Source organism: Lonchura striata, chromosome 22, assembly GCF_046129695.1.
Source record: "Lonchura striata isolate bLonStr1 chromosome 22, bLonStr1.mat, whole genome shotgun sequence".
NCBI classification, from domain to species: domain Eukaryota; kingdom Metazoa; phylum Chordata; class Aves; order Passeriformes; family Estrildidae; genus Lonchura; species Lonchura striata.
This window is the reverse complement of record NC_134624.1, coordinates 3,726,548-3,750,649: the sequence shown is the minus strand read 5'-3', so window position 1 is coordinate 3,750,649 and position 24,102 is coordinate 3,726,548. Positions and strand designations below refer to the sequence as shown.

The 24,102-nt window shown below is 48.5% G+C and overlaps 1 protein-coding gene across 6 annotated transcripts in view; it reads left to right on the top strand.

The window, feature by feature from the left end:
* Window positions 1-24,102, top strand: part of CACNA1B (calcium voltage-gated channel subunit alpha1 B) — a 273,337-nt gene that overhangs the window by 214,516 nt on the left and 34,719 nt on the right. For 5 of the 6 annotated variants that reach the window (XM_077787824.1, XM_077787825.1, XM_077787823.1 and 2 more), the window contains 4 exons: window positions 829-896; window positions 7,429-7,535; window positions 21,172-21,996; window positions 23,176-23,402. In XM_077787824.1, coding sequence (XP_077643950.1) covers window positions 829-896; window positions 7,429-7,535; window positions 21,172-21,996; window positions 23,176-23,402 — 1,227 coding nt within the window. Of the gene's footprint in view, window positions 1-828; window positions 897-7,428; window positions 7,536-14,329; window positions 14,393-21,171; window positions 21,997-23,175; window positions 23,403-24,102 lie in introns of all 6 variants that reach the window. The other variant, XM_077787820.1, reaches the window with a different exon arrangement.

Sequence of the window (24,102 nt, the reverse complement as noted above, 5' to 3'; positions counted from 1 at the left end):
GTCACAAACTCTGAATTTCTAACTGTGCCACAAACTCTGAATTTCTAACTGCGACACAAACTCTGAATTTCTGTGTCACAAACTCTGAATTTCTAACTGCGCCACAAACTCTGAATTTCTAACTCTGCCACAAACTCTGAATTTCTGTGTCAGAGGCTGGAAGGCGTCACACGGCCCAAATCTGAGGCCCAGGCTGGAGTAGCTCAAATCTCATTCCAGACATAAATCATGCCCTCAGAAGTGCTGCAGCAGTTTTACCAGCAGAGCTCATTAATGGGGCTGGTGTGCTGCTCTGGGGGAGCTGAGCTCGGCGTGGGGCTCTCCCTGACTCCAGTGAGATAAGCCAGGATCCTTTCCTCCCAGCAGCAATACCTGAGATTCATTTTGCCATGCTCTCCATGACTTTATACAGCTCTGTGTATATAAACATGCAAATGTTGGCTTGAAATGACCCATTTCCTGCAGCTCTGCTGGTCGTCCTTTTAAACAAGAGGGGAAAACCAGGCTGAAATCTGCATTTCTGGGCTGCAGGGGTGGAAAAGCAGGGGCTGGGGTGCCTCTGGGAGCAGCAGGAGGTCCCAGCCTGCCCCTCTGGTGGGGTGACACCCCTCTGGTCCTGTCCCCTCTCCGGACAGCTGCTGGGGACACAAATGTGTGTCCAGCCCTGCTGGGCTGCAGGGCCAGCTCCGGGCAGGGTGGGTGAGCTGGGAATGGTGGCAAATCTTCCAGGGATCAGTCCGTGAAACACCGAGGGGGAAAGAGGGGCAGCAGGAAGGGAATGCTTGCTGCCTGTGCGTGTGAAGCGTTTTTCCTTAGCTGCTCCCCAAGATACTCTCCTGAACGTCTTCTTGGCCATCGCTGTGGACAACCTGGCCAACGCCCAGGAGCTGACCAAGGTAGGTGGGACCTTCCTGTGCCTTCCAAAGCACCCTGAGGTGTCCTCTGGAGCCCTGGGGTGCCTTAAGGAGCTGGAGCAGAGGCTAGGTGGTGTTAAGGGGAATAAAAAGGAGATTTATTGAAAGGCATTCAAAGGCCACATCCTGGCAGTGCCGGAGCCGCTGCTGTGGCTTGGCTCTGCCCCGATGGAGCCAAGATGGAACCAAAGAGAGCTTGGCACAAGATCTCTCATCTTTATCAGTTCTGCTCCATTGGCACCTTGGAGTTCATTGTCCCATTCCAGCTCCAGCCCAGGCAGTCCCATCCTGCTTGTTTTTCTCTCTCCAGCCCACGGTGTTTGTGCTCCTGGGCTGAGATTTGGATCATTTGTCCTTGGTGCCCAGCTGGAGCAGGAATTGTTTTGTCTCCCTGCTCTGGGCAGAGCTCAGCATCCCCTCATGTGAAGCTCAGACCCACAGACTAAAGCAGCACAGAATGTGAAAAATAGAAAAGCTGAAACCTGAGGCATCTCCTGCTGCACCTCTGGTGACCAGCTTGCACTGCAGAGAGTTTCATTCCCCTGCAGGTTTCTTTATTTCAGGTTGCAGGGAATATTTTGTATTTGCTTTATCCCAAAGTGGGCATTGCTCATCTCACATTTTTTGTTTCCAAGAGCAGACGAGAAGCAATTAACAGGTTTTTTTGGCTGATTGGAAGCTCAGACAGGAGCAAATTCAGGCATTGTGGTGCTGTTTTTGCCCCTCTGGTGACCAGCTTGTACTGCAGAGAGGTTTATTCCTCTGCAGGTTTCTTTATTTCAGATTGCAGGGAATATTTTGTGTTTCGTTTGGTCTCACACTTTGTGTCCCTTACCTTGCTGAGGTTGGTGATGGATTAAAGAATTAAAATTTTCCAATCAGCTCCAGGCAAAACAATTTGCAGAGGCTGTTGTGAGCACTCAGAGGAGATGTTGGGATGTTCCTGCCTCTCGCCAGGTGTAAGAGAGCTCAGAGGCAGAAAGCCAGGTCCTGGCAGGGGATGGGAGTGACACTGATGTGACTTTTCTGGATGCAGAGAGCTGAACACAGATTTCTGTTGGAAAATGTTTACATTGGAGCATTCCCAGGGAGAACAGCTCAGCCCCAGGGTTGGGCAGAGAGGATTGTGACTGTTGCCCTTGGTATTTGGGTTATTGCACCGTTTTGATTTCTTGGTGCACTCTGGTGGATTTATGAAGAGAATTAATGGGGTTTTTGCACCTTTTTAGCTTTTCTCCCCCATCCCTGTGCTGCTGCCACCAGCAGCAGTCACAGTGACCTGCTGGGGTGGTTGTTTTAGAACTTCCATTTCTTTGCTCTCTGCCCACATGCTGAGGCAGCAGCAGGCAAAGGTGGTTTTCATTTTAGGGAAAGGTGCAGCATTCATGGCCCTGGATCCCTGCAAGGCCAGGCTGGATGGAGCTGGAGCAGCCTGGGGTGGTGGAAGGTGTCCTGGGTGGCCTTTGAGGTCCTCCCACCCCAAAGCCAACCACGGAATTGCTCGAAAGCCACGGAGATGTGGTGCTCAGGGTTAGTGCTGAGCTCTGGGGTGGGTCTGGCACTGCCGGATTTGATCTTTCCCAACATTTATGGCTTTTGGATCCCCTCGGCAGCTCCACACTTCAGGGACACGGAGATTTCCCAAAATTTCCCACCCTCCTCCAGCTGCTGAAGACCAAACCAGCCAAAGATTCCCAGTCAAAAACCACATCCCTGCTGGAGCTGAGCTGCTCTTTGCCCTCTCCCCTTTTCCTGCAGGACTGGCTCCAGCTCCCAGCTTTTCTGGAGCTGTTTCCCAGCATACCCTCCAAACAGCCTGGTGGCTTCTAGGTGAAAAATATTTTTTATTACTACAAATAATTGTTAATTATAACCAATTCCTTATTATTATAAACATGTTTTTATTATAAATAAATAATTTTATTATTATTCTAAATTAAATTCTATAATTTTTTATTATTTTAATTTTGTTCCAATTCTGTGTTCTGCATCCCTCCTCCCCTAAAATGCTGCTGATGGCTGTATTTAATGGCTCTCTGTTGTTTTGGATCTTTTCATTTTTAAAATATTTTTTTTTAATGGGAGTTGTTTTCCCCTTTCAGCAGCTCAGCTGTTTCTGTGCTCACAGAAATCTCCAGCCTGGAGGCAAAGATCCTCCCAGATTTATGGGCATCCCTTGCATGTGCTAAGAGGGGAGATGAGGCCCAGCACAATTGTTGGATAATGAAGCTCATCCTCCTTCTTTCTTAATCCTTTAAGTACTTTCTTGTGAATATTTCAGCAGCTGACAGGGATGGTTAGAAACCTGACTTTGGGGATGTTTATAAAGTCTAATTAAATATTGATGGATTCAACAGCATTGCCAAATCATAAAGCTTCTCCAAAAACTCTCTTGGGGATTTTTTTTTTTTAAGTTTGATTTTATTTATGATCCACCCCCCTCCAACCCCCCCTCCCCCCAAAATCACTGGGGCTCTCTAAAGAAGAGGAAAAAGCTAAAATTCAATTAGACACATACCTGGAGAATGAAGATTTCCTGCTGAGTAAATATGCTCATGCAAGCCCCAAAAATGGCCCAGAGATACAAGGAAGTTCCTCAGGAGTCTGTTGGTCCCAGGAGACTTTCCTGACATTTATTCTGTGGAATTAATTGAGATCAGTGCTGAATTTAATGTGGGAGAACCAGGAGCAATTGAAATTGCCTCTGTTTAGGGAAGACACAAAACTTTCCTGCCTCATGTCTGGAAGATCTCAACTTTCCCCACTTCTGGGTGCTTATTTGGATTTCTTTATGTGGCATTTTGACCATTTCTGGGCTTTGTGACCTGTAAGAGAAGCTCTTTGAGCTGGGACTAAATTTAACTGCAGCTTGATCATCCTGTGGCTCTTACAGAACTCTCCAGTGCTTAGGAATGACTCATTTTTGGGGGAAAAAAATAAAGAATCACCACCTTTGCTTTCAGTCTGTAAAAAAAAACCTGCTCCCACCTCCCTCTCCTGCTCTTCCTCTTCTGGCCTGACTCAAACTCTGCCAACCCAATTTTTAGTCATTCCTGAGAACTCTCCTGAATCCCTTTGGGTTCTCTCACCTTTAGGATTTTTTCTTCAATACATTAACAGGTTTTTTCTTCTGTTCACTTACTCAGAGAGGAATCTACAACTGCCCCCAAAATTTGCTTTTCAAGTCTCTCTGCTGATCATCCAGAATGTCCCTGCTGACATCCAGCAGCTCCTGCTTCATCCTCATTAAACTGGAGTGTAAACCACTGCAGCTGAGGCTTTATTTTCCTAAATAGCTTCAAGCAGGAAGTGTTTTCTCATCTCTGTCCACTGCCAGTGACCCCTGAAAAAGCAGGATAAACACATGTACGAGGGATGTGGGAATTTGATATCAATTTGTATAAAATTCTTGAGGAATGCCCAGAAATTCTGGACTGAAGGGAGTGGCCAAACCAAGAGCTGAACATCCATAAATCCCCCTCCTTTTGCTCCCTATGGAAAAGGCTTTAACTGGATGAATGTATTGAAGAAAATTCAGTGTTAATGATGCACATAATGATGGGTAGCACCAAAAATGGGTTTTACCCCGTGAGAAATTGATTTAAATTAAGATTTAGAGCTCCAGAAAAGAGAAAGGGACATAAACCAGGGATGTCCTTATGGGCAAGAGCTTTATCTCTGAAATGAAAGGGACAGTTTGAGCTGTTCAGAGCTTCAGTGTGAGCTGGAATTTTAAATATCAGGTAAAAAATTAATGAATTTTTGGAGTCATCTGCAATATCTGCATGGAAGGAGCTACAGAGATATTATAAAGCAAACATCTGCTGAGGGCTGAGCTCGCTGTGAGTGAGGAACAGCTGTGTTTGCTGCTCCTTCAGGATGTAAATCCAGCAGAATTACAGAGGCACCCGGGAGAATGGAGCAGAAGCCACAAATTTAAAAGAGGTTTTAATACCTGCACCTGGTGCTTTAGGGGCAGAGAAAGAAAAATCAGCAGCATTTGCTTTTTAAGGCTGCTGGAGATCCCTCAAAGGAAGAAATAATTTGAGTTTACCTGGAGGATGAAAGGAAAACCCAAAAGATTTTTTTTATTGGGGTTTTATTCCTTTTAAAACCTGTGTCCTGAGGATAACATTTCTGCTGCATTGGGATGGGCACAGTTAATTTTTCTTCCCAGGACCTGCTGTGGGATTTATGTGGGAACCATCTGGGATGTTTTGTTCTTGCAAACAAGGCCAGGGGGCAAAGCTGGGGGGGCACAGGGACTTGGGGACACACAGCTGGGACAGCTGAGCCCAGGGACATTCCAGCAGGGTGACAACATCTGTCTGTCCCAGTCCATGCAGGGAGCTCTGCTGTGCTGGGATGGCAGAACTCAGGGTGGGAAATGTGGAATTCATTCCTTTCTCTGCCTGTCTCTGTGGCTTTTTCTTTCCCAAATACACTGAATTTATGCCAGGCCGTGGGTATTTGCTGTTTTCCCACCCAAGCAGGGTGAAAGGACACGTGCCTGGGGCTGAACTGCAGGCCAGGATTAAACCAAACACCCTTGATTTGCAACGAGCTCCCAAGGCTTTGATAAATTTACTGGAATTCGGCAGCTGAGAAATATTGACTTTGTATAATTGCTCAGCCGGTCTTTTATTTAGCCTTGGTTATAGATGTGCAAATATTTGCAAAGGGAAAAAAAAAAAAAGAAAAAGAAAAAAATGAAGACATTTATATGGTAACAATTTTTAAAATCAATTTCCATTTTTTTTTTCCCTTCTGAAGGAGAAAAGGAAAGCAGTTTCCAAATGAGTTCAGTTGAAGCAAATAGCACCAAAGGCAGAGCGAGGAGCTGTTTATGCAGATGGAATTCAGGGTGGATAAATCTCTATAATTTCCTATTCCAAAGCTGGAGATCTGTCTGCTCTCATTATTTTAATCATGACTCCTTCCAGCACCACCCTGGGAGAGCAGAGGCAGACCCCTGTAATTCCATAAAGTTTGACAGAAGGGCCTGTGACTGCTCTCAGTGTGGTTTTCCCTGGATTTGTGAGATGCTGGTGTTGCTAGCAGAGCTCTGTGCTTACTCTGCCATGATTTGACTTTATTTTGGTTAGAAAATTCCAGCAAAGTTGCTCTTGGTGACCACTGAGGGGGAACCAGGATGTTTCCTTGGGTTTTGCTCTCAACTCAATGTTTAAGATCGTTAAATTTTGAATTTTTAAAATTAATTTTTGTAATTATTATTATTATTATTTTAATCAGGGTCCTTAATTTTGAGTTTTAGTGCTGCTTTTCATGTTGGGTAGGAAGAGAGAAATCCCGGGTACAGTCTTCAGAGGTTAAAAATCCTTGTGATCCAGAACCCTTTGCTCCACAGACTTCATTTGATATGGTTCTTTTTTTGTTTTCTGAGTCCTCAGGGATCTGAGGTGGGTGTGAACAACTGATGGGAGCAGGGCCAGTCCCAAATCCATGGTTTTTATTGCTGTTTCAGAAAAGTCCTCTTGGCAGGAGGTCAGGGAGGATTTAGGAGCCCGTCCGGGTGTTTCAGCAGGACATTGGCTTTAGAGAGTTGTTACACACACAGCTCTGGGATAAATGGGGAATTCCACCTGGAACTGTCCCATTCCTGCTCCCCCAGCATCTCCTTCCCCAGTGCGGAGTGCTGAGAGGAGACCCAGCAGAATCAAGAAAGTTTCTGAGGGCAAAAAACCCTCTTGACCAAACCTTGCCATTCTCACCTCAACCAAACCTGGTCTCAGGGTCTGGGTGTTGGGATGACCCCAAGAGTGTAAAAGTCCTCGTTCCCAGCCCCTGCAGCCAAAGGAAGAGTCTGAAATGTGTAGGATCAGCTCTTCAAGGTTGTTTATTTTCCCTTATCTAGAACATTCTTTCTCTGACCTGCTGAGCTCCATCTAGCAAGGAGGCCATGGCATTCTGTGTGCCACCTCGGGCAGAAGTTATATTTTGTGTCAAAAGTTAGGTACAGTCCGTTTACAATAACGTGCCAATATCTATCATATATGCCGGACAGCGTGTCTCTACCTTAAACCAACAGAAAAATGTCACCATCACACCAAGGCATGGAGGGCAAGGAGAAGGAGAAGAAGGTCAGGACATGTCCAAATCTCTCCATCTTGTCCCCTTGAACCCCATTCTAAAAACCCCAAAATTCTACTTTTTCACCCTGTGTTAATTCAGCTGCCACACCACTCAAACCCTTGTGGCTTGTAATTCCTCACACAGAGTTGGCAGCTTTTTCCACGGGCTAAAATGGAAGCCACAGGTGGTTTTGACTTCTGGGTCTCTGAGCTCTCTGCCAGGGTCTGGAGCCATCCAGGGCAGCCAGAGGGATGAACTGGATTCCAACACCTGGGGCTCCTTGCAAGAAAACCTGCCCGAAATTAAAATTCCTGTGTCCTTGCAATTCACCAGTGGCAGCCACCACAGCCCGGGGCAGCTCTGCTTGTTGTTATTCCATGATTTATTCCCTGATTTTTTTTCTCCTGTTTTTGTGCCCCAGGACGAGGAGGAGATGGAGGAAGCCACCAACCAGAAGCTGGCCCTGCAGAAGGCCAAGGAGGTGGCCGAAGTGAGCCCCATGTCGGCGGCCAACATCTCCATAGCAGCGTAAGCACCTCGGGTTCCTCGGGAGAACATTCCCCCTTCGCAGTGTCTGTCTGTCTGTCCAGCTGGGGCATCCCGTGGTGCCCTCTGGGAGCCCTCCTGCACCACCTCTGGCCAAATACTTCAGTGCTGAGCACTTAATTAGGAGTCTAATGAAGGATTTCTTTCAGTTTGGTGCTCTGTGTAAGGCCTCATCTTTGAATAATTGTGTTTTAGGAGGATTATTTTTTTTTAAGCTGTCCCAGGATAGATTTCACCAGGTGAAGTGTTAATGTCCCACTTTGGATTTTTAATGACGAGATGATTTTATTGATTTTTAATGAGTTATTTCTGTGTGTGCACAGAAAGAACTATTTTTTAGTAATCTTGAGAATTCAAGTGCAAAGGCATCCTCTTAAATAGATGAAAAATGTGCTTAAATTCCCTCGCTGTTTGAAAGAGCTGGGTGTAATAAGATGATCTGGTTTGGAGGAAGGAACATCATTTGGGATTCTCAGATGCCTGGATGTGGACAAGCACAGGCTCTGTGATACCAAAACCCTTGGAAAGCTTTGCCTTGGGCTCAACATTTCCTGGATCCTAGAGTTGCAAAAATGAGGTGTAGATGGAAATATTTGTCCAGGTTCCTGTGTTTGAGACATTCCTGGAAATATCCAAGTGTTGGATGGACTTGGAGCAGCCTGGGATGGTGGAGGGTGTCCCTGCAGAGGTTGGAATGGGACTTAAGGTCCTTCCGACCCAAACTATTCCATGATTCTGTTCTGGATCCTCGCAGGGATTTGCTGAAAAGGTTCCTTGAACTCTTCTGGAATTTTATCATCCACACCAAAACATTTTGTTTTGCATGTTACTGTGAGCTGCTGATGTTCTCCAGACCCCTTTTACAGGGGAGACCTCCAAGGGCTGGAGAAGCTCAAGTATAAAAAAAAAGGAATTTCCTGCTCAATTTATTGGAAAAAAATCTGAACTGCAGCCGGATTCCTTTGGTGGAAATCTCTTTATACTGGGGGTTTAATCCACTTTAGCAAAGACAAAAGGCCAAGTGGAGCCCATTTGTTCTATGTGAAGGAAAAGAATATTATTAATTTGCCTATTTTATTCTTCTTACCATTTTATTTTGTCATTACTGCTGTAATCAGTTCCTATTTATGCTCTGGCTGTTTGATAGTTTTAAATACCATTTTTTCCTTACAATTATTTTCTGGCCAGCCTTGAAAAGAAGTCAAATGAGGATAATTGCTCCTGCTCTTTGATGAATTTCTTGGTTCTGGTATTTGAAAATGCAAGATGATGATGGGGCTTATTTGCTTTTGTTTGAATCAAAGCGTTTTGCATGGGAAGATTTCTTAGAAATCAGCAGGAAAAAAACATCTCACTTCCATGGGCCTAAGGTTGAAATTGCTTAAAATCACCTTTTCCCATCATTTTTCACCAGGTTTCCAAAAGCACAAGGAGACTTTTGTGACAACAATTCGAAGTGAGGACAAATTTGTGTATTTTTGCCAATTTTGCCTCCAACCGAGTCTGCCCTGTCTCACGTGTGTGAAAATTCACATGAGCACAGTGGAAGGGAGGTTTTCCACATCTCCTGACCTGTGACACCCTGTGACATCTCCTTGGCCCTGCTGCAGGGCCACGCTGAGCCTGCCACGGCCACTCACAAAGCTTGGCTTTGGGGGAAAAAAGCAGCATTTAGGTCCAGAGGTTGATGCCCAAAGGGATGAAGCCCTGGAGGAACAGGCAAGGGAGGAGTCAGGTTCTGGGAGATGGGAAGAGAGGCCTGGATGGATTGGTGGCTCGTGACCCATGAGATTTAATGAATCCATCTCAAAGCAATTTGTTTTATATATAAATTCCGGAATATTCTGAGAGTTGGGAGAGACCCACAAGGATCAAATCCGGCTCTCAAGAACCCATACAGGGATGGAATGTCCATCCTTGGGGAGCTCCAGAGGGGCTTTGCAGCCCCTAAATCTTGGACAGGGGGTGGTTTGCTGCCACCAACCCTTGGATACCCCTGTCCAGTACAGTAGGGCTGATTTGGTGACCTTTTGGTGCCCAAATCCACTCCAACACTTCATTTCTCCTGCTCTTATTCCCCACTGTGCTCTGAGGGTGGAGCAGATGTCGTGACCATGGCAAGTCCTGGCAGATCAGATCCAGAGCTGGACATGCCAAAAGTGCTGGGTATTCTTAAAAATGGGATTTTTGGGAAATGAAAATATCAGCATAACCCAAAACTTGGGTACAAAGAACTGAGAATCCAGTCCCTGTAAGATTCAGTGAGCGAGGCCTGGGGAAAACTGGGATTGAGCTCCTGCAAAGGTGGCTCTACCCAATCAATTTCTATTTGTACTTTCCCCTAAGGAATATTTTTCTAGTTTAATATTATTTTCCCAACATGTGAAAATGGATTTCTACTACAGCAGCCATCGATAGCATGGATGGATGTGCTGAAAACATTGATATTTTCCCTGCCTGCGTCAGTCCAAACAGGTGGTGGCAGAGAACACCATGACTTGGATTTTCTGAATCACGATGTTCATGTTCCCAGCGTTCCCACAGAGGTGACAAAGCTGTCCCTGGGCTGAGCCTGGTGAGAAGTCACGTTGGTTGTGCTGTCTCAAGGCTGAGGTGCTTCTTCCCTGCCCTTGCTGGTCCTGCTCCGAGCACTGACTGCAGCTCCCCCTAAAGCTCCCTCCAGCCCTTCCCACGCTGTTGGATCCCCCACCTCTGGCATTTTTCCCGTGGTGAAAATTTTTCACAGGGTGAGCTGTGCCTGAAGAGGAATTTTTTGCACTCTGTGACCTATGAGGTTTGGGGTTTTTTGTAATTCCATGAGGTAATGGATTACAGTTGCAGCCAGATCCAAGGGAATCCTTTTATCACCCACCCCGGCCTCCCCTCCTAACCAAGCTCCATCAAATTTGCACATTCAGTGCCTTGGAATTGTCCCCTTGCCCCCCTCCTCAGCTCTGAGCTCCATTTATTGTGCTGATTACTGAACACCATTCCCTGAGCGTAAGGAACTGGTTATTATCCAGCGTCATCCAGGCTCTGAAGAGGCACCTTCACCTCCCCACCTGGAATTGGATGCTGTGGGAGCTGGGAATTGGTTTGTGATTGATGGGGATCTCCTTTAATAACAGGCTCATCATTGCAGTGCTGGGAGGGATCGTTTATCATCGGCCTCACGACATCCTGCACTGCTTTGGAGCTCCCAGACATTTCCTCCCTCACCAAGGGCATTCACCTGAACAGATTTGTCTGACCACGGTTGGTTTTTCACCTGGTGAGCTCTGTCCTGCAGGATTTGTTTTGTGGATTTTTATTTCTCTGGATGAAAAGCGAGGCTGGTTTGGAGCTCCTGCTTCATCCAGCTCCCAGCATTTCTCTGCTCCACCAGACCTGAGCAGATTTGTCTGACTGACCACAGTTCCTTTTCCACCTGGTGAAATCTAGCCTGAAGGATTTATTTAAGATGAAAAGTGAGGGTGGTGCGTTGGTTCTGTGACTGTTTGCAATGTTTGGCTGAAAACAGGAGATATGTTTAATTCGAGCCCAATGTTTCACTCTTATTTTTTTGTGATTTTTTGTTTGTTTGTTTTGTTTGTTTTCCGTTTAGCATTTTCCTTGCTTTGTTGTTTCTGGAGGTGAGTTCTGGGTTTGTTCAGCCCCTCTGTGTCGTTTACCCTGCTCAGCCTCTGCACCTGAGGGACTTCACAGAGCCAGGGGACTTTAGAGCAAACCATTGGTGCAGCTTCCCTGGCAGCCAGACCGGAGGATGGGGGACAAGGGGACAATTCCAAGGCACTGGATGTCCAAAGCACTTTTTGGTGCCACTGCCAGTGGAAGGAAGAGCCCTCAGGCTCATCCCTGTGGGTAACACAAAGACCCCAAAGCAAACCTGGGGTTTTTTTTCCTGGTTTTGCCTGAATTCCCCATGTTTGGGTTCCTCCTCTGCCTTCCCCATCCCAGCCAGAGCTGCACCAATGGCCTGTACAAAAGGGGCTGCCACAAGCACACCCTGCCCCAGGCAGGGCATGACCTGGGGCTCACAACATTCCCCAGCGCCCTCTCCTCACCTTTTCTTGGGGAAAGCCTTGAAATAGCAATTTTTCAGCACCTCTAAATTTGTAGGAGCCTGCCAGGTAGTCAGCCACACTTGGAGGAACTTTTTGCACTCTGTGATTTACGAGGTTTGGGGTTTTATTAATGCCATGAGGTAATGGATTAGAGTTGTAGCCAGGTCCAAGGGAATCATTTAATCACAGGTGTGAGGTGTGAGTTTTGGGTGGGAGCAGAACTTGGGTGATGGATGAAATGTGATGGGCAGTGCAGAGACAGCTCCTGGATGTAGGCACCAGACCTAAGCACGGTTTGTCACATTGCCCACTGCTGTCCCAGAGTTACCTGTGCTTCCCAGGACAACTTTCCATCCTCCAAGGACCTCCCTTGTCTCCAGGACTGGTTTCTGCTGGTCCCACTGGGGTTGTTCACAGAATTGGCGCTGTAATTGCAGTCCCACAGGGGACAGTGCCTGTCAGTGTGAGCGAGGCAGAAAATCCACCAGAGGTGGCACTTCAGTCACTTCATCCCTCTCACCCTTTTGTACAGGTCTGGGGATGCAGGGAGGGGGGAACTGCTCTGTTTCTCCAGGTTTTCCATCTCGGAGGTTCCATGTTTTCCTCTGTTGGGCTGTGGGGACCCAACAGGACCCAGCAAGGAGCTGCCTGAACACCCAGCCCGTGCCCCGTGCTGTGCTGGGGGGTGTAGATTAGAAGAGGTGTTCTTTTTCTCTTGCTGGTTGTGATTTCTTCCCTCTCCTCCTCCCCTGGAGTGTGTCAGTGTGTGAGGTTCTGATTCCTCCCGTGGGTTTTCCTCTCTGTCCTCACTGTTGGTGTCACCCAAAGCCACTCTGGGCTCTGTCCCTCCTTCCTGGTAAGTAGCATCTGGTGAAAATCAACTCCTGCTGTGGTTTTGCCCTGGAAAAGGAGGCTGGGCTGGCCCTGTGGTTTCACACACGGTGGTTCCAGGCAAATTTATGGTTTCAAAAAGGCAGATCCAGCCACGGGAGCAGAGCAGTGAGCCTGGAGCGCTGCAGGACTTGTGCCACATTCCCTGCACAGGTGACAAGGACAAAGCATGGCTTTCATCCTGCCCAGCACCAAACGAGGCAGGGAGACACACAGAGGTTCATCCCAGCCTCCCACTGAGGGAAGTTCATCTGCTTTCAACAATTTCCAACAACTAAACCCAAAATCTCCACACGTATTGCATGGTGCTGACTCCCAGGTGAATCAGGGCAGCCCTGTGCATTCTCCTCCATCCCAAGTTTTCCCAAAGGAATTTCTTGGTTATGCCCTGCAGTCAGGGGCTTGTCCTTTGCAAGATTTTGGTGCCAAAGAGTAAAAAGGTCCCCAGCTTGAACAAGCTGGAAATAATAATTTCCTTGGCCAGCACGTCCTGACATGCCACCCCCACTCTGCCTCTGCTCCTGTTTCATTTGGCACCAGACAAATACAGAAATCCTGGGGTTTAGGTAAAATACTTCACCTGGCTGCTCAGCAGATTATTTGCTTCAAGCACAACTTTTATAATGCCTTTCATAATTTTTCTTATATTCACTCCAGGTTGCTGAATTTTCTGGATTTTGTGTTATATGCAGTAGCTGAGCCAACATTTCTGTTTAGAACAATCCATTAATTTTAATAAATGTATATTTAAAACTCTATTTCTATGATACCCAAAGAACATTAGATTTTAACTGGGCCTTCTGGTTGGCTATAATTGATTGTTAACAGATTTAAATGCTCGTGAAAGGAGGAGGAAAAATGCTGTAACTGAAAAGGCAAAATCAGGAGGTGAAGGGATTTTATTTTCACTCTTGAGGGAGGGTTTTTGGAACGCTGTAGGTTGATAAAAATGATCATTTAGAGCTAGGAAAAAATTAATGCTTCCAGCCAGGATCAATCAGGATATTTAGAATCCTGGTTTTCTGTGGATTCCCTGCCTTTTCTGTGTGATTCAGTGATTTCCATATTTAGAACCCTCCACATAAATGGTGTGGAGGAGATGGAGCAGAATCTACAAAATTCCTTGAGCAGCCCTGGGCCCTGCTCCACTGCAGCTGCAGCAGAGCTGATGTTTTTAGGCCCAGTGACCCAATTTTGGGCAGTCTGAGCCATGCCCATCCCAAGGAGAGAGGTAGGTGCCTCCAAAGAGCCAGTCTGAGGCAGGGACTGAGGAGAAGTTGCCTGGCACCAGCTGCTGGAGCTCAGGTGGATTTTGGAGCCCTCTCTCCAGCCCTTGCTCCGTGCTAAAGCTTCCTCCTGGTGCCAAGAGCAGGAATTAGCATCCTGCTCCTCTTGGAAAGGAGGATTTGCAGCACAGTCCTCCCCAGGGTCACAGAGGTGGCTCCTGCAGCGCTTTTGGCGGTGTGAGTACCAGGGAGCCGCGGAGCGCCGCGGTCATCGTCTGCCTCTTGGTCACCTTTTCCTTTGGGCTCCCTTTTGGTTCCGTTTTGGACTCTCTGGTTGTGTCCCCATTCTCCAGAGGGTGGTGTGTCCGTGGCTTCCACAATCCTGGAGCTTGCCCGGTCTCCTCCCCGTCTGCATCCGACAGGACATGGCCTGTATGAGTCTCCTCCTGATGTCTTTTATGGTTTCTCTGCTCCTTTGGTTTGGTTTGATTTTTTTTTGTTGTTGTTGTTGTTTTGGTTTTGGTTTGGTTTTTTTTGGCTTTTTCTTTTCTCACTTTTTGTTTTCTTTGTTTGTTTTGTTTTTTTGCATGTGCAGTTTTGTAAAGCAAACTCGAGGTACTGTATCTCGCAGCTCGTCAGTCTCCAGCGTAAATTCACCGTGAGTTGCTCTCTGTTACGATATTCACTAAGTGGATTTCTCATTTAGAGCTCTATCAACCTTCCCCTTCTCCTGGTGCCTTTGCTCGCCCTGTGTTCTTTTTCCCCAAAAAATCATTCCCATCATTGTGGAAAGCCTCCAGACCAACATCCAGGGAAAGGACTGGAAGGTGTCATTGTCATTTGATGCTTGTGATTTGTGAGCAACTCTTGTGTTCCATACATTGACTGTGACATTTCCCCCTCTTCCTTCCTCCATTTTTCTCCCATAATTCCTTTCCATAATTTCTCCTGAACTCTTCTCCTCTCTTCTCCTGTCTCCCCTCATTTGTTGGTTTGTCTTGTTCTCACTTGTATTTGTTTCTGTTCTCTGTGTTTATTCTGTGCTGGGCTGTTGCTTTGATGTTCCACCAGTGTTTGCACTCTGGGTTCCGTGGGAGAACAGGAGAGCTCTCTTGGAGGGAAAACTGGAGGAGGACTTCAAAAGAATTCTGGAAACGGGGTCCAAGTGAGACTAAATTTGAAAACTCTTGAAAAGCTGGTTATGTCTTTGCTCTCTGACCTTCTCAAGCTGGAGCTTAAAGCAACAGATTTTGTCCCAATGAGGCTCTTGGCAACTCCTCTGGAGCTGGAGTTGGGCAAACACAGTGGAAAACTCACTCGTGTGCTTCCTCCCAATCCAATCCTGCTGGCTGTGCTGTGGGTCAGGGTGTGCTTTGACACCAACAGGTTGGTAAAAACATCATCCCTGCTGCTGACTAACCTCAAAACTCCTCATCAGCTCCTGCCTCACTCCTACAAGTGTCCCTTGGGTTATCCTTTAACTGTGTGACCTTGTCTTTCTCCTTTAATGCTTTTGGAGACTCAAGTAAGTGCAATTCCAGCCTGGGGGTTTGTCCTGGCCCCACAGCAGGCACCAAGGTACTGTGAAGCCAAGGAGGTTTTCCAGCAGCTTTTCCTCCCCGATACTTCCCTGGCTGTTTGGGGGCTCCTTGTGCACTGGTGGATCTTGGACAAGTTGGGATTTAAAATATGTTGATACTTTATGTGAATTTAATTTCTGTGATCGAGCCTGAGCTGTTGTGACTGCCCAAAGTAGGTGTGACTTGTCTGTGCCCAGGTCTGATGGCTCACGGGGAAATTTTGAGGAATAAATTAGATTTAGTCATCTTTTGGATAATTTATTCCAGTGTATTTCCTGGCTGCTGGGAGTTTTGACAGGCAGGAAGGTGCAGAGAGGGCTCAGCTGCACTTTGGGTGCCTCCCACCCTGACAGAGGGGCCAGGATGGAGAAAGGGAGGTGCTGGGAGCTGCCTTCAACCCAAAATTCCAATTTCTCTCAGCAGAAGTTACCCCAAACTGCTCCCAATCCATGTTTTCCCAACTAGCTTTAAAAAAAATAAAAATACAGATTTTGTCCCCTTTTCCAAATTTCCAGAGGCAGAGTTGCCTTCTATAAAAGGAGGAAATCAAAGTGCAGATACCAAAATCCTTTTGGAAGGAGGATTTGGCCACATTTTTCATCAGGGTTTGTTGTACTCCCCACCAGAATAGAGACCCTGGAATTTAACTGCTGTGACCAAGGCTGAGCTTCTGTGACTGCCCAAAGTAGGTGTGACCCGTCTGTGCCCAGGTCTGGTGGCTCACGGGGTTGGGACAGTGAAAATTAGGGAATAAATTAGATTTAGTCATCTCTTGGATCATTTAGTTCAGTGTATTTCTTGGCTGTTGGGAGTTTTGACAGACAGAAAGGTGCAGAGATGGATGAGCTGAATGTGCTTTTTTTTTTCTCAGTGAGTATTAAGGAACATTTCCCCAAAAACCCTCAGAGAGATAAAACTTTGTGCACACCAACCCCCAAGTGGAATATTCCATTGTATTTTCCAAGTGGAAAGTGGAAATGTCAAGTTTATGAACCCTGAGTTCAAGTTCATGAACAGAAAATAGGATTTGAGTAGAAAGGTTTTGTTGTATTTTAACAACAAATTCCCTTTTATCTGAAACACAGAATTTCACTGCCAGTGTGTAATGTGTGGTTATTTTTAACACTGAATTATTATCTTTCCATGGGCTGATTTCATTCATTATTTACTGCAGCAAATTTTTAAGGATTTCCATGAAGTGCAGCAGTGATTTCAAAGGTTATGGGAACAAAATCTTGAATCATTAAGGAGCACCCTAAAATTAGAATCTGACTAAAAATACACTTCCCTTTCTTGAACAAACCACACAGTGCTTGCAGTTTTTATTTATACCAATATTAGTCATTGATTCATTAATATGAATTTTATTTGATTCTCCAGGAATTGAGGGTTTTTTTTCCCAGCCACAGGCAGGAGTTGTTGGTGTCTTAACCCAACCAGTGGTGCTGGTACCAGCAGTGATATTTACAACATTTCCAGCCTGGAGGATCTGGGATGGAGCAGAGCCTTCAAACAGTTCCAAACATTCCTGAAAATAGGGATGGGGAGTAAAGCAATGAATTACCAGCAGTGTTTGTAGGATGTTGGCAAGTCAGGAGTGATTTACAGGGCAATTTCCTTAATGGCTTCAGGAACATTTTAAGCAGCCAGCAATGAGCAGGGTTCAGATAAGCAGTTGGCTTTATGTTTTTTTGTGGAATTTTATGGATTTTTGTGGATTTTTTTTTTTGGTGAAGTAAATATTTGTTCTCACAAATCCTCTTTTTGATCAGTTTAGACAAGTCCTGCCCTGCTCGTGCTGTAGCTGGGCTGTGCCTGCCCCGAATTGAGCAGAACTCACTGCCCCAAACAAGGGGGGAAAGCAGAGGAATTAATTTTTGCCCTGTTGATGTTTTTCCATCTCCTCTAAACCCCTTCTGTTGCTGCATCTCCTCCCGGGCAGGCAGCTGGGCTGACACCCTGCTTGGTTTTAAGGGGTGCCATAAATCAGCTCCCAGGCTGTCCCCATGCCCAGAGAGCACCAGGAGAGGAGGAGTGCCACCAATCCCGACCTGTGGGGACTCAGAGAGAGCCAGGGCTGGAGAAATCCAGCTGGACAAGCAGCTGCCACTTCCTGCTGCTGCTCTGGCTCTGGAATTCCCAGCGCTGTCCCCACAGGGCCCATGTACTCAGGTGCTTTGCCCCCACTCCCAGAGCAGCCCCTGTGCCCTGGCCCTGGCTCCTGAGTGGTGTTTTTGGGATGACAGGATTTGAGATGACACGATTTGGGATGATGGGATTTGGGATGCTCCTCACTGCTCTGGAGATGGAATTGAGCTCATATGTGCTGCGTTTTCCTGCTTGGGTTTTTATTGCACTTTGTAAATATCCCAATTTGCCATTTTAAACTTTTTTTTTTCTGAGTGTTTTCCTCGTGGAAAGAGGAATGGCTGCGCAGGCATTGCCTCTGCAGCTCCTGCTCTGGAGGTGTTGGTGCCCAGAGCCAGCGGGTGGCTTTGTGCTGGGGTTTTTGGCACTCGCCTCCGTGACTTGTGTCAGCATTAAGGATGCAGCTCATTTCCAGGTGCTGGGAAGCTCCAGCTCGGAATGTCACTGCCTGTTTTACCCAGGGATCTGAGCTGGGTTGATGTGTGCACTGCCTGGCTCCTGCAGGTTCTCAGGGGTGCAGTTCCCTGGCAGCACCTCTCACTCAGCCCTGAGTGATGGGTAGTGGCAACAGCTCAGAGATCATTTAAAAGCTGATTTATGTTCTTGGTGGAACTGAAACACAAGTGCAAAACCCCTCCTGCAGTGGCACAGCTCGTGTCAGAGCTGGGCTGAGGATCAGCCCTCAATCCCAACCTTCCTCCTCCCCACATCCATCCTGATTGAGGGGATTGTCTTTCCTTCTCGGCTGGTGTCTTGGTTTGAACAGACAGGTGCCTGCTAAGGAAGGCAGGAGCCTTCTTTGAAATGGAAAATGTAAACCCCCACCCTCTGAATTATTGTAATTTTGAAATTAATGGGCTCTCAGGCCAAGATATGGGAATAACAGTTCTTTACTAGGAAAATTAAAATACAAATGCAATAGTACAAAAAAAAATTAAAAAAAAAAAAACAACCAACAACCAAAATCACAAAAAACTCCACTGCCAGAGTCAGAGCAGCCCTGTCCCCTGTGGGTCAGGGAGGTGGCTCAGCCCCATCCCAGGGGGGCTCAGCCCTCCTGCAGTGCCAGCTGTGCTTCTGCTGGAGCAGGATCCTGCACAAGGGGGGAGTTTTCCTCTGGAGCTCCAGGGCTGGGGGAGATGGGCCTGGGCTCCTCTGGGAATGCAGGGGAAGAAAGCTGCTCCTCTGGGAATGCAGGGGGAAGAAAGCTGCTCCTCTGGGAATGCAGGGGAAGAAAGCTGCTCCCATGGGAATGCAGGGGGCAAAGGCTGCTGTGCTGTTCCCAGGTCAGATTGGATCCAGGTAGGAATGTTTGGCTCCTCCCCTGGCAGAGCCTCTCCCCATGGGATGCTGGAATTTTCTCAGCCATGCAGGGACACTCAGTGGCCATGGACAGAAGATAATTAATAATTAATGGCCCATGAACAGCAGAGATTTCCTGGAGGGAGGATTGGCTGTGGGAGAGATAAAGCAAAGTGCCCATGAACAGAGAACTGCCCAGCTGTGGCAGATGGGAATTGAATAACACCCCAGCCACATCTTGCATTTCCAGCCTAGGGCAGCTGGGATGGGCTCAGCACAGCAGCGAGCACAGGCTGTGTCCATGGGAGCTGCCTGATGATTTCCTCTGTGTTTTGCTCTGGAGAGTCACTGCAGGGACACTGAGGCTTTGTGTCCCAGCCCTGCTGGTTCCTGTCCCATGGCAACGGAGCACAGGATGGAGCGGGCTGTGCTCCTCCCTCTGCTCTTGGGTTTTAGGTAAACTGGAGGTTTCAGCACAAAGTCACTTTTCTAATTAATCATTAAGGCTGATGATCAGCTCAGTGCTGCCCAAAGCGCAGGACATAGGCTGGTCCCCACCCCAGCACTTTAAATACGGAGTGAGGAATATTCCCTAAGAACAGAGGTGCCAGCATTTCATGTCAGCTCAGATAATCCCTGAGCTTCCCCTGAGCCTGGCTTTGAAGAGATTTATACCCAGTTTGGTTTAGCAGAGCTAAAACCTGGAGTGTGGCAGAGCAAGGCACCCAGCCATCGCAGAGGATGTGCAGGACACCCCGGGATGCCCATCCCAGGCAGCTCCTGCCTGTGAGAGCTGTGCAGAGCTTTCCTGTGGCTTCCACGGGAAATCCTTGGACAGGGAATCAGGGCTGGGCAGTCAGAGGCTCTGCACTTTCCTCATTCCTTCTCAGACCAAGGAAAGCTGCTGATGAGTGAAAATATTTTAAATTTTCATCATTTTGAACTAAAGAAGGCACAGAGTACCCACTGTGATGGGGCTGTTCATCCTTGTGCCAGCTTGGAGGGGGCTCTGCCTCAGGAGGAGCTTGTTCTCCCTTGAATGTGGGATTTGGGGTGAGCAGGGCCCTCGGCCATGTCTCCAGGACCTTCTGGTGTTATTTACATTTAGAACTGTGATTTTTATCACTTGTTCTCCTGCCATGGTGCAAATGGGGGACTTGGCTGCTGGATAATGAGTCCAGAACTTGGCAACAGAGCATAGATATCTAATTTTGGTGATCAGCACTGATTTTGAGACTAAATGAGGTTTCTTCACATCTGCCTGGGTGCTCTCATGAGGGCTTTTAGTGAATTTTTTCCTCTTCAGCAGCACCAGCAGCAACCTCGGTAAAGAAGCGATTCCCCAGCAGAGCCCAGCGACACAAAACCCTTCTGACAGCTCCCACTGTGCCACATGAGCGTGGCTGGACGTCACCTCCTCGGGGTCTGTGCACGGTGACAGAGCCAGACAGTCCCAACCAGCAGCAGAACACGCAAAAGCTGCTTTTTTTCCACTGCCAGGGGAGCCCAGAAAATGCGTAAGGAAGTTGTGTTTGCCTCCATGTGGGCTCTGCTCCCTCCAGCTGCACAGCTCAGGCTGAGGTGTGGGGCTGCCAGAGCTCCAGGAGCCTTTGGCCAGCGCTGCCAGGGATGCCCAGGGTGGGATTTTGGGGGTCTGGGCAGGGACAGGAGCTGGGCTGGGTCATCCTTGGGGTCCCTTCCAGCTCAGGGTAGTCTATGGATGTGTGTGTGACTCTCCACCTCTCTGGGCTCGTTTCCTGGTGCACAGGACAGTTTCCCTTTCCTCGTTGTACTTTTCCATTCTCCAGTGATGTGTCCATGCTCAGCTGGAAGGATGTTGTGGATTTAGAGCAGTTCCATTTAGACCTGTTCCATGAGCCAGCAGGGCAGCACAGCTGGAAAACAACCCCTGGGGCTGGCTGGAAGGGGAAGGGGCTGGTGGCAGGCTCGGATCCTCTGGGACAGGTTCATTTTCCCTGCTCCTCCTGCTGATCTAACTTCTCTTGCTTACTGCTAATTTCCTCATCCAGATATTTCCAGGTGGGGAGTAAAGCGCTGCTAATTTGGGGAAGCTTTGTGGGCTGTTCCAAAGCTCTGGCTGAGGTGTGTGATTTTTGTGTGCTGATGTTTTAATCCTTCAGACTACTCCCGAGGCTTCCACATTTCTGAAATGCAGAATAACTCCTTTCCAGAGGGCTGATCTCATAGTGTGTGGGCAAACTAACACGGATGATCCTGCTGGCTTTCTCTGCTTATGTTCTCTCTCCATCCCTGTTACTCCTTTGGTTCGACCCTCTAATTTCCCACCTCAGCTGAAAAATTCCTCTTTTTTTTTTTATTTTTGGTTGGCATTTAGGGAATTGGAGTGAAATCGGGTGCTGACTTCTCACGTTTCTCCCGCCCTTAGCAAGCAGCAGAATTCCTCCAAATCCAAGTCGGTTTGGGAGCAGAGGACGAGCCAGATCCGGATGCACAACTTCCGAGCCAGCTGCGAGGCGCTGTACAACGAGCTGGACCCCGAGGAGCGGGTCCGCTACGCCACCACCCTGCACATCCGACCCGACATGAAAACCCACCTGGACCGGCCGCTGGTCGTGGAGCCCCGCGGCGAAGGCAGGAACAACATCACCAAGCTGAGCCCCGCGGATGTCCAGGAGGTGGTGGAGCACCCCAAACCCACCTCCGCCGATGGGGCAGAAGCGCCACGGAAGCACCACAGGCATCGGGAGAAGGAGAAGCTGGGAGAGCAGGAGAAGGGAGACGTGACCAAGGAGGAGAGCGGCGAAGCCGGGGCCGGCAACAAGGAGGAGCGGCACCGACAGCACCGGAGCCGCAGCAAGGAGGTGGAAGGGGGCAGCAAGGAAGGGAAAAGCGACCGCAACAGGGGGCAGGAAGGGGGGAAGAGGCACCACCGGCGGGGCTCGGTGGAGGAAGGGGCCGAGAAGGAGCACCGCAGGCACCGCAGCCACCGGCACTCGTCCGACCGGCCGGCCAAGGAGGGCAACGGCACCGCCAACGGTGCCCGCGGCGAGCGGCGCTCCCGGCACCGCGGCGGGTCCCGCTCCGGGAACAGGGACGGAGAGCCCGGCGCCAAGGGCGACAGCGGAGAGGAGCCCCACCGGCGGCACCGGCTCAGGAACAGGGCCCTGGCCACCTACGAGTCCGTGGAGAAGGACGGCGGGGAGAAGGAGGGGGAGGCTGGCGAGAAGGAGCGCCGGAATCACCAGCCCAAGTGAGTGAGTGCTGCCACGCCGTGCCCGGGTGGGTTCGGGGGTCACAAAGCACCAGATGTGTTCCAGAAAATCCCATCTCGCCCTCCCCGTGGCGTTCCCTGCTGTCCCTGTCCCCACACCAGCTCCCACCACAACCTGCAGCTCTGTCTTGCCTCAATCAGCGGTGACAGAGGCTCCCAAAGACAATTTTGGTTCATAAAACGGCTCAGGTTTAAGGCAGGAAATATCCTTGCTGTAAACACTAACAGACCCCGTAGGACACCAAGTGGAGCAGAGAATTTCCCAGCTTCTGAAGGAAGCTCCTGAGGGACATCGATTTAAACTTCAGCCAGCCTTGCTTACAGCCCTTTGATTTTCATTTTTAATGGGGAGCCTTCAGCTGCACCGTCAGTTGTTCCAGCACATGGCCTCTTCCATTAAGAGCAACGATGGCCCCCATTTGCTTTAATTCTTACGTAAGTCAAGTGAGAAAAACAGCCCTGGTGAAGCATTTGGAGTAGTTAATAAAGAAGGATAGATTGCCTTTTCAGCTTTATTAGTCTGATGGAAAAGAAATTGCATGGGAATTCTTTAGAATAGAGTTCATGTCACCATGGAGAGCCATGAGTGGCACTGAGATAATAATTTTCCTGTCTAAATTATCTTCCTTTCAGCTGAATTTCCAAACACTCTGCCTGCTGCTCAGCGTGCTCATGTGCATGGGCTCGCTTTCCTCCTCACTGGAGCAGAGCTGCTGCTGCTGCAGAGGAGAGCAGGAGCCATTTAGCTGCTGATTGCCACAGTCCAGAAAGGTTCCAGGACTGTTCCAAACCGTTCCAAAATCTGGAAAAGAGAATCAGCACATTTAAATAAGGCCTGGGGAGAGCGTTAGGGAGCAGTGTGTGAGGATTCATCCAGCAGCTGCCCTGGGGAGTGGCTCATGGTGCTGCTCCATGGTCCTGGCTTAGGAGCATCATTAAAGTGACCTCAGGGATATCCAGTGCCACAGTCCCCTCCTAATGTTGGGATTGGGGTTTGGCTTGTGAGGTCTCAGAGAAAAAGATCCCAAATTTTGCTGTCAGAGGTTGTCCTGCAAAGGATTTCCATGGAGGAAACAAGCCCAGCACGAGGTGCAGCATCAGGAGCGTGTTCTCTGAACCCTTCCCGGGCCATATTGAACAAATCCTGCTTTTTCCTAGGGAGAATCAGTGTGAGCTGGAGGCCAGTGGCAGTGGCAGTGGCCCTGGGGGTGTCCCTGTGCACACCCTGCCCAGCACTTACCTGCAGAAGGTGCCTGAGCAGCCCGAGGATGCCGACAACCAGAAGAACGTGACCAGGATGATCCAGCCCCCCCTGGACAAAACCACCACTGTGAACATCCCTGTCACCATCACTGCCCCTCCAGGGGAGACCACTGTCATTCCAAGTGAGTGCCTTTGTCTCCTCTTTCTGCTGTGGAATTGCCAGGAAATGCGGATTTCCAAGGAGGGAGGGGGGAGAGGCAGTCAGGGAACTTGGTGACGGAGGATCTGTAACTGCCACACAGACTGCAGGGACTCAGCAAGGGTTCCTGGCTGCCTGCTGGCTCTGGAAAACACCTGAGATTCCCTGGAGATTCCCCGGGCCACACCCTTTGTGTAGGGGAGAGGTGAAGGAGCAGGGGGAGCACCATCCATGTGTGACCCTGCTGCTTTGGGACCCTGTGACATTCCAGAGCTTTTTACAATCTTCTGCATCACACTTGGAGAACATCCACCCTCCCTGTCCTTCTCCAGAGCTCTCTGCCTAGGGTCTGTCAGCACAGATCTACAGATGGTCCCAAGATCCTTGTGCCCAGCCACCACCAGCCTGTTCCCACCACCTGGGTGCTGATCCCTGCCAGGCTGGGAACAACCTGGAGGAGTCTGGAGAGCTGAGGAGAATCCCACTGGGAAATCCAAGAGGTCCACATTAAGCTTCAGACTGCCAGGACTCTGCTTTCCAAGAGGCACAGACAAGATCTGGCAGGGTCTCTGTGCTTTTTCACCCTGTTGTCAGCCACAAGATTTATATATATATATTTTTTAATTTATTTTTCCTTCTTTCTCCTTTTCTTTGTCCCCCTCTTCAATGGTAATTTTCCTATA